This window comes from Triplophysa rosa, linkage group LG5 (genome assembly GCF_024868665.1).
Source record: "Triplophysa rosa linkage group LG5, Trosa_1v2, whole genome shotgun sequence".
In the NCBI taxonomy this organism is placed as follows: domain Eukaryota; kingdom Metazoa; phylum Chordata; class Actinopteri; order Cypriniformes; family Nemacheilidae; genus Triplophysa; species Triplophysa rosa.
In genome coordinates, this window is record NC_079894.1 from 11,562,293 (window position 1) to 11,578,046 (window position 15,754).

The window sequence follows — 15,754 nt, forward strand, 5'->3', positions numbered from 1 at the left end:
TTAAATGGCTTTGGGAACACATGAGGGTGAATGAATGAATGACAGAATTTTCATTGTTGTGTAAACTGACCCTTTAAATAGCAAAGCTTATTTTTGTGATCTACATAAACCTGTAATGAGTCTTGACCTTACACCCCCCCCACCACTCGAGGACCCTGAGCTGGTGCGTAACATCTGCCGCTGGGTCCGACAGGCCACAACCATCCCCTTCTTTGCCAAGCTGACGCCCAATGTCACCAACATTGTTGATATCGCCAGAGCCGCACAAGAGGGTATGAGCAACCTTACCCACATACAAACAAACATTGTTTACTCCTAATGCTTTTTTCTACCAGACATGTAATGTTTATCTTGCCGAAAAGATCAGGAAGTATGTGGATCCAGGCTTATTTATGCTGGTTAAGGCTGTTTTTCTCTGCTGGATGGGATAGCTAATAAATTTAGGATCAAATTTGATCATATACATTTTATAAATAAGCCCCTGCCGTTAAAAGATATGCTTTTTTTTCAGAATTTGCCACACGCAGCACAGAGTTTAGATAATATGACATTATTGGATTGCTGTTCCTGTGTTGTTTCCCTGTATTGCAATACAGTATAGCTGGTTCAGACTTCTGTTAAAACCTCTGCTCTTTGTAGGTGGAGCAGATGGAGTCACAGCGACCAACACTGTATCTGGACTGATGGCTATCAAAGCAGATGCCACACCTTGGCCCGGAGTCGGCAGTGGAGCGAGAACTACATACGGTGGTGTTTCTGGTAAAGTTGTGTGCGTCTATGACTGAGTTTACAGATTCAGCTCTACTTATGAGTACTAGATTTTCTAAAATGTAACATGTCAAAATGACCAAAGGATATGATCCTCACTACTAAAAAAGGCTCATAAATTCTCCAGATTCTGTTTCGTTCAGTGCATTGTAAAATGGTTAAGTTTAGTGAACATGTATTGGAAAACATCATTAGTATGCTATGAAAACAACGAAAGTCTATAAGATAACATGTATGGCTAATAAAGTGAAACAAACGTGTATGTGCTGTTGAACAGCACTCTGGCTACTGAGATGTCTGGACTTGCTCTTCTCAGGTTTTGCCTGCACAGACTAGATCAGATGTGAAAATATATATAGCGCTCTAGAAATCAAGCATTCAATATTGGTGCCTTATAGACGGTTTCAAAGCAACAACAAAAACAAACGTTACTGCGCATACACGCTTTTGTGGCCCAAACTTAATTTGGGCAAAGAAAAGAGTCCCTGTAGATTATTTCTGAAACAAGCAAACAAATAACAAGTAAATTACATTAGCTAGCAAGTTAAAAATATGTCCAGCCAGTATTATTTTGGGTTACCAGTAGAAGAACCGTTACTTGGCTAAACTTAAATGCGACAAAGTTACACGACCCATTCAACAAATTGTTTATTTAATGCGATTATTATACAATAAAATCTTAATAAAAATTAATAATTGAAATAAAATACAAATAGTTATATTATGAGCCACTAGCCAGATCGATAAACAAACACAGACCGGAAGTTAACTTTAATCCATCTATACTATAAAATTACAGTGAGGGAAATAATTATTTGATCCCGTGCTGATTTTACAAAATCAGCAGGAGATCAAATAATTATTTCCCTCACTGTATATTAATCCAGTTTACATTTACATTTTACATTTAGTCATTTCGCAGACACTTTTATCCAAAGCAATTTACAAATGAGGTAAACAATAGAAGCAATCGGAAGAACATAAGGACAGCAAAAAGCATAGGTGCAGTAAAAAGTGCTGAATTCGAGGTTGAATATGTGCATAAGTCACAGCCAGTGTGTGTGTACTATCACACACCATCTAGGTTATTGCTTCAAACACAGTGTATGCTCTTAAAATTACTTTCATAAGAAAACATGAATGTAAATTTATGTCTGCACGCTTATAATCCCTAATAATCTAGACAATAGACAATATTTGTGGTCACACACCTTTAACCACCTTGATTTAGATGTTTTATGTAAGTGCTTCGTAGTTTCAGCTATATATAGATATAAAGGTATACCTGTATATAGTGTGTTCGTGCATGTGTGTGTGTGTGTGTGTGTGTGTGTGTGTGTGTGTGTGTGTGTGTGTGTGTGTGTGTGTGTGTGTGTGTGTGTGTTAAAGCTTCACCTCTACACACCTCTCCCTTCTCCCTTCAGCTGAGCTGCCGTAATGTCTGCAAAGGCATGGACAGGGTCAGAAACACAGCCTGCATTAAAAATTAATACCTGCACTATTGAGGCTCTGTTTTATGCAAGCAAAACTGACTGGCTGTCATATTTTTCACTTTTAAAGTCGTGCGGGTCTCAGTGCGCAGCTCTCCCACAAGACCCAGCCGTGCAGCAATGGCCTAAGACTCTGCCCGAGACCAGCCTATTGATCAGCGGGACCCTAAAGGGCCTATGTGGCCCCACATATTTTATATGCTCCCAATACACTGGCTCTCTTCAGACTTTCTCTTTCAGAAGCCCATATCCAGAGCACATAAAGCCATGTGCAGATCATCCAGGGGCACATAAATGTGTGCCGCCCAGAGCTCTCTGCGGAGCTGCTTGATTCTCTAATGTATTCAGTAATTTAATGTTGAACTCAGTAGCAGTGGCCGGATTTAGGGTGCTTTGATTTATGGGGCAAGTGGTGTAAACTCTGAATATGGGGAGAAATCAATCTTTTCTTTGACATGTTTTTTTTCCCTCAAAACTTTTTTAATCAGATTTTTGCATTAGCCGCTGATGTTTAATATAGACAGAGGACGTTTGTTAGCCCACACCCTAATCCCGCTAATTATTACTCATTTCTTGATTAATAAATACTTGCTTAATGTCATTTGTTTTGTTGCCTACCTAAACCACCTCATTAAATGAGGCCTTTGATGGATTTTGTAAGCGAAAACATCTATATAGGGCAGGGGTTTTCTAACCTTATGATGCCAAAGGTGCCCAAATAAGATGAACCTTTGTGAGGCACCCCCTTTCTAAAATATATATCCATCTATAATTTTTATGTGTAAACAAATATTTTAACTTTTTTTAGGTAAATATTCAATGTGATTGTAGCAAAGTTCAATGTAGGGAAGGAAGGAGGCGGGAACCGGCATCATTTAAACAGTAAACTTTAATCAAAATAAATAAACAATAATCCAGCAAATAAAAGGCCGGCAGCCACCTCACGGTCGACTGCCGGCCACACGAACATAAACAAACTTAACTGTTTCCGGGCCCGGGTCCTCTCTCTCGATGGTCCGGTCGCTCGTCCTCTTATGCTCCCGAGCTCCCCCGTGAGGCATGCGGGAACCGGCGGTCGCACAGCTGACACTCGTTGCCACTTACGCCGCCGGCCCCGCCTTACCCGCCCCACGGCTCTCGCCCCACCTTCCTCGCTACAGTGATATTATAAAGACAACACATTGTTTCCTAATGTAAATAGTTAGCTACATTATGTACAATGTACATAACCCTGAAGAGATATTTTTTCATATTTTATTTAATTATTTTTTTGGGGTCCCTGGAACCTAGTTTGAAAACCCCTGATATCCACCTTATTTTTGGCGTAAATGTGGGCGCCGCCATCTTTGAGCTGTTTGTGTTTTGACTTCCAGTGAGCCACTATAGCTAATGGCAGTCGTATTGTGAATGAGACAAGAGTGTAAACAGTAATAAACAGTATGCAAATAGTGGTATAATAATATTAGCAGCAGTTAAAATTCAGCTGTTAGCATTTTTATATGTATTTAGTAGTAAATACAGGCTAAAGCAAACCTTCCTGCCAGCGGATCGCAGCTGCATGACTAAGTTAACAGTTACAGGACATTACATTTTCATTAATTTGGCAGACACTTTTATCTAAATCACATAAATTAACATTTTGTCAAACCGCTAAACAGTACTGATAGCCTAGTTTACCAAGCAATGTTACTATGAGGATTAAAGATGAATTAAACAAGGGAGAGAATGAACAACATGAAATCATTTTTATTTAATAGACATAAAAACAGACAGAAAGTTTTGATGGATGCTGCAGCTCGGTGGAGACCTGCGATGCAAGAGCAACCAACCGTCTCCATTCTTCAATTATTAGTTGTAAGGATCCAGGAATGTTTGCGCCACTTTGACTGGGATTCACATCTGCTTTAAAAACACAAATTCGTGGTCTATGTCATGGACAAATGTCGACTGACTTTCCCACTGTGCATGTAAGTTACTGGTAATTTACGTCTCTGTGCTTTTAAAGTTGCACATCGAAGACCCGTCAACTCCTAGAGAAAATACGAAATAATTGAATATATCTTCATATGATATATCAGGCCACTTCATCCTCCCACTATGTAATACATCGCGGGTGTGATGCAGATCCCCTACCCTCTTGATGCAGGCGAGCGCCACTAGGAGAGCCATCTTCATCGTGAGATGAGGTAGAGCGGCTTCTCCCAGGGGCTCAATGGGGCCCTTCTCAGGCCCTCGAGGACCAGGTTGAGGTCCCAAGAGGGTACGGGGGGCGGACAGGGAGGATTCGGCCTCCTCGCGCCCCTCAGGAATCAGACATCTGCCCTGAGTGATAGTATTGCAGGTGCAAGGCACTCAGGATCTCCTCGTCCTTTCCAAGAGCCAGGCGTGGAGGTTCCAGAGGTCTGGCCTAGGGTGCTGGACCGTGCCCTTCCCCTGAGAAAGAAGGTAGAAAAGAGACGTCTGTCCAAGGGGTTAAGGTGTGACGGCAATGAGGCGTGATGGAAATACGTCTCGTGCCGGTGTGCCACGCTCTCCAGGGAATGCGACTCTGGAGCCAGTTGCGGAAGCGGTATCACCTATGCCCAGTAGCCTCTGAGCGCTCGTTGGTAAGGTCAAGTTCCATACCAAGATAAGAGATGCTCTGCGCAGGGGAGAGCTTGCTCTTGTCCAAGTTGACCCGGAGGCCCAGTCGGTCGAGGTGCCGGAACACGAGGTGTCTGTGCGTACACAATAGATCTCGCGAGTGTGTCAAGATGAGCCAGTTGTCGAGATGGTTGAGAATACGCATGCCCTGCTCCCAGAGGGGAGCGAGGGCAGCCTCTGCGACCTTGGTAAAGACACGGGGAGACAGGGCCAGGCCGAAGGGCAGGACCTTGTACTGGTATGCTCGGCCCTCAAACGCAAACCAGAGGAACGGTCTGTGACGAGGGAGAATCGAGACATGGAAGTACACGTCCTTCAGGTCGATGGCCACGAACCAATCCTGATGTCGGACGGACGTCAGGATGCGCCTCTGCGTCAACATTCTGAACGGCATCCTGTGAAGTGCCTTGTTCAGAGTGCGAAGATCCAGTATGGGGATGTAAAACCCCGAGGACATCTCGGCTGGAGGGACGGGCTTGATCGCATCCTTCGCTAGAAGGGTGGCGACCTTGGCCCGAAGTACAGGAGCATTCTTGCCTCGAACAGATGTAAACAGAATGCCCCGAAATCTGGGCAGGCGTTTGGTGAACTGGATTGCGTAGCCGAGACGAAAATGTTACTCCCAGCTGGGTCATTGCACCCCTATTGCTTTAGAATCTGTGCAGTATAGAAAAAAACTGTTGGTTTTTTTACCATAATCGTTGTAATTCTTTACATTGTGATTCTTGAAATGAAATGCTGTATCAGACCTTAAAGTTTTGTTGTAACAATCAGTGTGTGTGTGTTGTTTTGTGTTAAATGTGCACCGAATTAACAAGAAGCAGCTACATTGAGCTAATATTTTTTCTTGATATCATTTACATTTGTGAATTATACTACACATTTGTAAGTATGTGCAATCCCTGGGATTGAACCCATGCCCTTGGCGTTGCTAGCGCTATGCTCTAACCACTGAGCTACAGGAAAGTTGTCATAAATTTTGTATATATACATGACTGCCTCTGTGTCACATTAACAAGTCTGTCGTGTTTTACCTTTACTGTGTACACAAATACAGCTTAACAGTACCGTATGGAGCAAACATTGCTATGTTCATAATTACACTGATTTATGAGAAATGATTTGTGCTCCAGATGGAACCAGTCCGGGTCTGGATCTGAGCCGTGGTCTGTTAATTGGTGACCTCTGGTCTGATCTTATGGTCGCTATATTTTTCTCTAGTTGGACCTCCCAGTGTGATTTCATTTAGCTGGCAGTGTGTTTCTTATTTGATGTGTGTTTTCATGATTGGTCATGCTGACCGACTAGGCTGCTGTCACAGAGATATTATTGCATCTCTTTCATTGTGCATGGAAACCATGTTCCCCAGACACTGGGCAGCATCGCCTGGCGTAATTAACAGAGAGCCGCACCGTCATACCAGTCTATTATTTGCTTTTGTTATCTGCTTGGGTCTTTTTGAGGCCCTACATTTTCCGATGAAGATAGAAATCGTAGAGGATGCTGAGACCCCATGCTCTGTGTCGTGTGCGTTTGGAATTATTAATCAGAACATCTGCCGTCGGGTGCGGATGCCTCGCGCTAACAGATGCCATCGATGGCCTCGTGAAGCTGTCAATCACCTCAGACTGAGGATGGTGCTCGTGCGGAGCTGTAGTAGCTTATGTTGGAAGCTGTGAAAGGACCTGCTTAGTGTAATAAGGTATTGATAAAAGCCACAGAGAGCCACGGGGTGTGTGGTACTGCTGAACACCCTTCTTGCATTCTCAAATCCAGAAATGTAAATCTACAGCCACAAGCACTGTGTTTTAGTGTGGTTTCACAATGGTACTGGTGACAATCTCACACCTAGTTTACACCTATTATTAGGATCCGTTTTGGTTAGTGCTAAATCCAAGTGTAAATCTGCTGGTTGTGTATCAGTGCTTTTATATTTTATTTATTTATTGCACTTTGTAAGCCACACGCACACAGTCACAAAATGAATAGCTCTTAAATCTACTTGTAAACAGGCTCCGGGGTACCCGTGACTGTCCTAAGTTTAGCTCTTTGCCTCCCCGTGCCGCTATTGACATGAGGCGAACATGTGCCAGCAACTTCACCACAGGTACTGGTGACAAACAGGCGTGAGCGACCCTGTTTGACAAGGACATGTTGGGGTTGTCAGAGCAACAGGAGCTGTCAGCGCGGCTGGTGTGAAAAAAGAACAAAGCGCAGGAAAGGACAGAGCGAGTGCCACAATAACATCACAACAATATCAAGAGAACTGAATCTTTTCTTGAGTGGAGGTGTTCTGCTTGACAAAAATTATTTTTGTCAGGTGCTTTGATGTCCATATTAGTGATTGTGACAGAACACACTATAATCTTTCTCTAAATCAGTGGTTCTCAAACTGTGGTACGCGTACCACTAGTGGTACTTGAAGAGACCCCGGTGGTACGTGAGGTGACACGACAGAAAATTAAAAACTCTATGGCCCGGTTTCATAGACAAGGTTTAGCTAAAGCAAGGACTATGCCTTAGTTAAATTAGGATATTTAAGTCGCTTTTATTAAAATGCCTTAGATAAAAACATTACTGGTGTGCATCTTGAGACAAAACAATGGCAATTACATATTTAAAGATATGTCAGGGAATTTATTTTCCATTAAGACAGCTCAAACTTTAATTTTAGTCTGGGACTAGTCCAAAGCCTTGTCCATGAAACCGGGTATATATTAATTTACATTTCGTGTTTTAAATACAATTTCAAATGTTTAATACGCCTGCATGATCGATAAATACGGAATACATCTTGGCCTATATGCAATTTTTAAATACTTGTATAAATTATTGTTGTTTATTTATCATTGGTCGATGTAACTCAGGCGCGTGACGGGCAGCTCAAATACAGAGCGGGAGCAGACAGGTGCTCTCTCTCTTCCGACGAGATGCGTGCAATTTAAGTTTCTTATGTATTTCTGCACTTGAACCGCTGTTTAAAGCTGTTGTTTGCTTTAAAGTGTTAATTCAACATGCCTCTGCATCTGCTCGTGGTTTAATCAATGAAGTGCGTGTTGCAATGTATTTTTGACACGCCACTTTGACAAAAGCCGCTGCAGTAAAGTATAAGTCTCTGTTCGTTATATACAGCTGTTCTCTTGATGTTAAAGTATATGTGTATTTATTTATTTATCTATCTTCTGTGTTAAAAATTCTTTCCACATTGTTTGTCTTTAATATGAGTTAGGCTTTCTGCAAGTTCCCACAAAGTTAATAAATCCCCCATAAAAGTTTACAGAGCCCTGTTTACAGTGCACTACAGTGTTTTGTGTCAACTATTACTGCTGATTTACTTGAAAACATGGAAAAACATTCTTTAGTTTGAAAACAGCTGGTAAATAAAGTGTTAGAATTGGAGGATGAGGTGTAAAGAGAAACATTCACAGCTCTACTATTAATTTAAGTGTTTATTCATGTTTCTCTGGCGGTCATTAGGTGGTACTTGGGACAACTAATTTTATTAAAGGTGGTACTTGATCTGAAAAGTTTGAGAACCACTGCTCTAAATGATTTGCAGTGTGTGGCATGTTCACCCTCACCGCACCCTCGACTCATTTTTTTAAGATCATAACCTGAGCGTAGCTTTATTCGATTTTTACCAAACCAGTCAGTATTTGAGAATGTTGATTCTGAAACAGTCTGAAAGGGTTTCAGTTTCTTATCTTAGGTTTAAAGTGAGCATGAAACAGAAATCACAGTGGTGTTTTCTTTTCTGTTTTGCCATATACTGTATATATAATTTATAAGTTTCGTTCTTTGGGAATTGATTGGATTGTTGGAAGCCTGGCCAATATAGTCCCACCCCCACGCAGAGACATGCGTCATGCAGAGAAGGGAAAATTGTTGGAGAGGGAGGTTAATGTTTTTGATAAAAGATTATGAAGATGCATGAAAAAAATCTATTTTTATAATAAACACTGCAGTATTCAGTAAATATAAATGTCAATTTGGACTTTCATGTTACTTTGATTTATTTGTCACATGCACAGTTATACATACACACTACACAGGTAAACAACTTGCATTGAAATTAAATCTGGCCAACTCTATGGACTGTGCAAAATACTTAAAATATAAGAATAAACTAAATATAGAGAAAATATATTACAGGTAAATTATTAGATATTAAAGATGAAGTATAGCATAGATAAAAACGTATAAAGCTGTGGGAAAAAATTAGGAGACCATTCCAAATTTTCATTTAAACAGCATTTCTAGATGTACTGTGGCCATTCCAGTCCAGTGTCTGTTGAATTTCAACAAAATCAAACATCAAGTCATTCAACAGCAGTGTGAAAGACTGACAGCATGACAAGACGCATAAAACTGTGATGATAATCAATAATAATGTACAAATATTAGTTAATATTAGGTAACACTTTACAAAAAGGTGCTATTAGTTAACATTAGTAAATGTAGATAACAATGAACAATTTAGTTTTTCAGCATTTATTAATACTTGTCAATACTTTTATTAATACTTGTCAATTAGTTCATGTCAATACAGTTATTCATGTTAGTTCAAGGTGCATTAACTAATGTTAACAGTGACAACATTTGATTTCAATAATGTATTAGTAAGTGCTGAAATTAACATGAACTAATATTAATAAATGTTGTATTAGTGTTGTTCATTGTTAGTACATTTTAGCTAATGCATAAACTACATGTTAATAAATAGCACCTTATTGTAAAGTGTTACCGTATTTTATTGCTTAAAAGTGAATATAAACTTGTTTTGCAGTATTTGAGGTCTAAAAATACAGAGCCTCTTTTCTGTAATTTTCACCTGTTTCTCCAGTTTTTATTTTCTGCAAAAAAAAATATATTTTCTTTTTGACATTTGGGAGAAATATTGTTAGTAGTTCACAGAATGAAACAGGAATGATCATTTCACCTAAACACATACCTAGTAAATTCAGAAAAACTGAAAATAATTTTGAAACGGTCTCTTAATTTTTTTCCACGGCTGTATATATAACTAAAACTGAAAGAAAAAAATGAATAAAAGATGAATGCAAGGTGGGGAGGAAATGAAGGATGTCAACTCGATGGTAAAGTGAGCAATGTTGTGCAGTGCTAGCAAGTGAACATTTCTTTCCAAAAATAGTAAAATTTCATTACCATCCCCCAAATCATTACCGTAATGCACAGTATCGACACTCTCAAACTAAATCCAAGTGACAACATCATACATACCAAAATCCATTTGATGTTTGATCAAGGCCATGTTGAAATCTTTACTCTGGGACATGAGATAAAAGTTTTAACACAAATAAAACATAGTTTGAAGAAGTTTTTTTAAGCAGTGAAAAGTGCCACTAATTGAAGAATCACCCCGTTACTTCAACACATATTTTACCCACACAGACATTAAAGAATGATCTGTTTAGATCCGCAGCCTTGTGACCTAAGCCGTAGTTAACCAAACCCCCATCTCTCAATCACACCCAAGTGGCTTTCACTGCAAGCGGAGTGATGCGTTCTTATGATATTTGGTCACAACAGAGCAGGGATGACAAATTCTACTTGACGTCCCATCCATTCAGCCAACAGGAGGGAGAACAGAATAAAGCGAGGGCGGCAGGAAATGCTACAGGCTTAGGAAATCGCCCACATGTACATAATTAACCATACTGCATGAGGATGCAAAAAAATGTGGCGAGATTCAATTTATCTCCCCAATTTGGGAATAGTGTAGGTGATGATGATCATTTAGCATGCCGGAGCGGGGCTAAAAAAGAAAGCTGTCTCAAACCATCAAATGGTGGAAGTGGAGTTCTGAGTCGAGCCAGCGAAATGAATGTGGACAAACGTACGGCTGTGATCAATGAATGGGAACCTGCTGGGAAAATGAGGTTAAATGTAATGTGATAAACACTTCCATCTGTCTGGCTGATCAGAAAGCCGCTCGGGTTTCATTAGGGAATCCTGCCATTCTGAGGAAGGGGGGGGGTACAGAGAGAGGAAGATGGGAGCGGGGTGAGTTGTGCTACTGCTTAGATGCAGGGGCACAGACACCTGTTCACACAGTGGGTGTCATTCATTAAATTCATTCATTAAAAAGTATTTCTGCTTTATTTGTATAGGCAATGCAATCCGGCCCATTGCTCTGCGTGCTGTGTCAGCTATAGCCAGAGCTCTGCCTGGCTTCCCTATCCTGGCTACGGGTGGCATTGACTCGGCAGAGTCTGGACTGCAGTTCCTTCATGCTGGAGCTTCTGTCCTGCAGGTAACCACTATCATTCACCATCAGCTCCCACCAGTTTACAGTCATTACAGGGTTAATCCTCCTGGAGCAACCTGGGGTTAAGTGCCTGCTCGAGAAGACAATGATAGGCACTCCCTTGAAGGGTTTGAACCTGTAATCGTTGGGTTACAATTCTAGACCTTTAACCACTAGGCTTTACCACATCTTAGCATCATGCTATTAGCAATAGGAGCATGTCGGAGAATAGATGAGCATGTAGGCTCCAACAAGTTCTGTAGGAGCATGGCTGGTGTGAACAAACACACGATTCATCTATCGATTTTTAATCACGATTAATCGATTCCAAAATAAAGGTTTGTGTTTATCTAATATTTGTGTGTGTGTTGTGTATAGTTGTATGTATATATAAATGCACACGCATACTGTACGTGTGTGTATAAATAACAATTTTTTTCATAAATATATGTACATTTATAGCTAGATATCATTTATATTATGTATAAATATAAAAAGAAAGATATATTACACATATGTCTTAAATATATACATGTTTGTCTATTTAGGAATATACACGCCACACACACTTATATTATTTAAACCCAAACATTTATTTTGCAATTGACTAATCACATGACGGCACTAATTAAAATAAAACGAGCATTAAAGGTGCTGTGTAATTTTTTTGGAGGATCTATTGACAGAAATGCAATATAATATACATAACTATGTCTTCAGAGGTGTATAAAGACCTTACATAATGAAGCTTTATGTTGAATGAGCTATTTCTGTCTACATACACCACGGGTCCCCTTACTGTACATGGAATTCACCATGTTGTTTCTACAGTAGCCCTAAATGGACAAACTGCTCTACAGAGTGCATTTCGTAAATACATTATCTCCTTCAGCAAAGAAGCGAAAACGTGACGACATCTATGTCCTGTGTTAGCCACCGTAGTGCTTCGAAAGGGAGGGCTGAGTGGTGGAATGAGCCGTTGGTTGCAATTCGCAACCTCACTGCTAGATGCCGCTAAATTGTATACACTGGACCTTTAAAATGAGCTTAAGGTACTAAAAATTAACATATTTCTTGGTGTTTGTGTATTTTTATAGTAAATATGCATATTATACTATATGTAATATTTTAGTAGCTGAGCTTTAAAATATTTTATTCGGTAGAAATTGTGAGGCCTTAAAGTCAAAACGTCTCACTTCATTTTAATATTAGTGCTCCATTTGTCTCAGATTAAAGCTCACGTTTATACGCTGCAACATTTCCGTTTTACCCAAGATGCAACACTGCAGCACCAGTTAAACGCATGGGTCTCAACACGTGCATTAAGTAGTCAGTTCTAATCAATCCTTAATAAGGAGTCTACTAACGGCTACACTCACACCGCGCCGTAGCAGCCGAGCAGCAACAACAATCTCAAAGCAAATTGCAATTTACAGCATTGCTCTGAACAAGTTGTTAGTGCAAATAAACCCATTATCTCAACATGATGCCACAGCCTCTGAAATCTCTTTTTAAATAAATAAATCAAAACACTCTCATTATGTGTAGAAATAACATTTCACAAGTGCCTGGGAGTTCTGGGGGGAAAAGATTGGAATTAAAACATTTTAATCACACCCACATGTAATAGCAGAGTGCTGGCACGTAGTAATAGGAGAAATTGTAAAGTGGCCAACTCCTCGGCACAGTAGAGTTGAATCAGTGTCACCGGCGGGTTACGGGAACAGCGCGCCTCCATTTCCTGCACGAATTAGACCAGCGAGCTGCTCCGGTGAGCAACATTAACTCAAGATGCACGTTTGATAGTAATGATGAAAGTACAACTTTATTTATATAGCCTCTTTAAAAACTTGTGTACAAAGGGCTTTGCAGAATACATATATATCCCTCTGGTGCACATTATGAGCTAACGGTGGAATATTTTTCCCTGTTAGATTTTTTTTGTTACATAAAACAGCTCCAATCCACAATATTCCAAAAAAGCCTACTGCGGTTTTAAATACAACTGAGATTTCGGGATTTCAAAGCAAAAGTATTTCTTTTATACTTGTGATAGCATATGATGTACAGTATATAGATCTTATATTGCTAACTTTTATATATTTAACATTTGATAGTCAGTTGTTACAGGTGATATTTTTTGGGGGAGCTGCTCTTTGAATCAACTTCTTTATAATCTTGTTCATCTTAAATCCTCTTTATCTTTGTCATTTCGCATAAACTTATTTTTTTATACTGTTTAGCAGTTTCTGCTGTCTCTGGAATTGCGGCATTGTTAATATTCTTGATTTCATTTCCTTAAGCTTTAGTTTGAATTTTTCTATTTCTGTCACCTGGAAAAGCAACTTCTAAATAAATAAATGAATAAATGTACATTTATCAAAAATATACAGTACTCTAACTAGCTGTGTTGTCATTGCATTGCAAAGCGACGAAGAAAACCAAATTATGTATCTGTGCAAAAAATCTAGACATTTAACAGATTGGACACAGGTTATGCAATACATATGTGATAATACAATGTGAATATTAAATAAAACTGTTTTTGCACAACAACAAATAGAACAAAAAAATGGTGTTACATACAGTATACGTAGAATCATTGTTTGTCTAACATTGTTCTTAAAAATCTTGCAGTAGAGTTGCCATATGGCTATGTTCATATGTTCTCAAACTATGTAGATGCCAAGTGATTTGTGAGCATAGATTCATTTATTAAAGATGCAGCAAAATGATTTGGCTTATGCCTCAGTCCCTATTTCCTTTCATTGCATGTCAAAATTTTAGTTTAGTTTAGAGCTTTATTAATCCCCTTGGGGAAATTTAATTCAAACTGTCGTGGTGCTTCACATACACAACCAACATTTAACACTACAGTACAATACATATTAACATACAAAACCATACAAAACAAAGGAAAAAAATGTCAGCTACAATTTGTTACATAAACGTATCGCTTCAGGCACAAAAGTGAATTTATAACGATTCGTCGAACATCTAATTGCCCTTAGTCGTCGTCCATGGGGCAGCATCTCAAAAAGATAATGCAAAGGATGTGTCCCGTCTCCTATTATTCTATGAGCCATTCTCAGCAAATACCATCAATATTCATTAATTTCCCTTTTTTTTAAAATAAAAATTAGATAGATTGAAATAACATAAGGTATGGGTGAGCAGAACAAATGATGACAGGACTCTCTTTTTTAGGGGGGCGAACTGTCCCTTTAAGTGTCTGAGTGTGCGTAAAATGTGATTTCTCATTCTAGTACGAGTCAGCATTCTTGCAGCTGCGTTTTCAACTCTTTCGAAGTGTTTGATGGAGCCAAAACACTATTGCAGCAGTTGAGCATAGATGTAACAAATGCATGAATGATTTTTTTCACTGTCAGCAGAGGAGAGAACTTCACAGAGCACCTTAGAGATGTTTCAAATGTGATAATAGGCTGTTTCACAAACATTGCTAAAACTCCTAAATTATTTGTGTAATTATAAACCTTTAGAGATCTAGAGTTAGACATGGCATTGAAGAATTTCTGATGACAAATATCTCTGTCTTTACATAGTTGCAGAAGGATCTGTAACATTCACAAATAATGCTCTCTGTGCAGTCAGACAATGTGCTAATTGATTTGTGGCCATCTGTTGCAAGTGAAAATAGAGTTGGGTATTATCTGCGTACTGATGAACGGCGATGATATATTGATTAATTACACCAACTAATTCAAGCTCATATACGTGAAATAAAAGACTTAACTGAGGTTGAGATATTTATGATCAACATCCTCATGTGTAACCTTTTAAATGACACTGTTACTTCAGTGGAACACTTAAGTTTACTTTAAAATGTCACAATTCAATTCTAATCATGACAAACTAAGATATATCACTGGATATGTCTAAGCCTCTAAAATACACATTTGACTAGTTTATTTAATTATTAATTATGCAGATAACATAAATAGTCTAAAATAACTTCCCCAGAATCACTATTTAAGTGATTTTTTTTGCATAATCTGCAATAACCTGCCAAGTGTCTTCTTTCAATAGAGATTGATTTTTGATCTCTATTTCAAAGCATGCATGAAACCATTTAAATTTGGATTGTTGGCTTTTCATGTGTATTCTCAACACCTGTGGGTTAGTGTTAAAACCAATCCTGCAAGACAACTGCCAGCTACATTCAATTCAATTTTATTTATATAGCGCTTTTCACAGTGTGCATTGTTCCAAAGCAGCTTTACAGGAGAAAATAAGAAGCTTAACAAAAAAACACAGAAAAGATAAAACACAGTACAGTGCATGGTGTTTGTAGAACAAGCAAGATCATTATAACGAAGCGATGTTAACGGAATTTACCCAACATTTAAACTAATCTAATATCAGCAGTCTCCCGGTGAGCAAGCCAACACGGCCCAGCGGCAAGGAACCCAAACTCCAATGATAAAGAAAAAACCTCGGGAGAAACCAGTCTCAGTCGGGAGGGCCAGGTCCCATCTGACATGTCACAGCTGCACTCAGTGACGTTGATTAAAAGTTAATGAGTAAATGTTTATGAATAACAGGGAGAGCCTATTAGTTGTGATTT

The 15,754-nt window shown here is 39.2% G+C and overlaps 1 protein-coding gene across 2 annotated transcripts in view; it reads left to right on the top strand.

Moving 5' to 3' along the window:
• dpydb (dihydropyrimidine dehydrogenase b) overlaps positions 1–15,754 on the top strand; it is a 159,364-nt gene that overhangs the window by 122,717 nt on the left and 20,893 nt on the right. For both annotated transcript variants that reach the window (XM_057333891.1, XM_057333890.1), the window contains 3 exons: positions 152–272; positions 640–759; positions 11,033–11,175. In XM_057333891.1, coding sequence (XP_057189874.1) covers positions 152–272; positions 640–759; positions 11,033–11,175 — 384 coding nt within the window. The remainder of the gene's footprint in view (positions 1–151; positions 273–639; positions 760–11,032; positions 11,176–15,754) is intronic.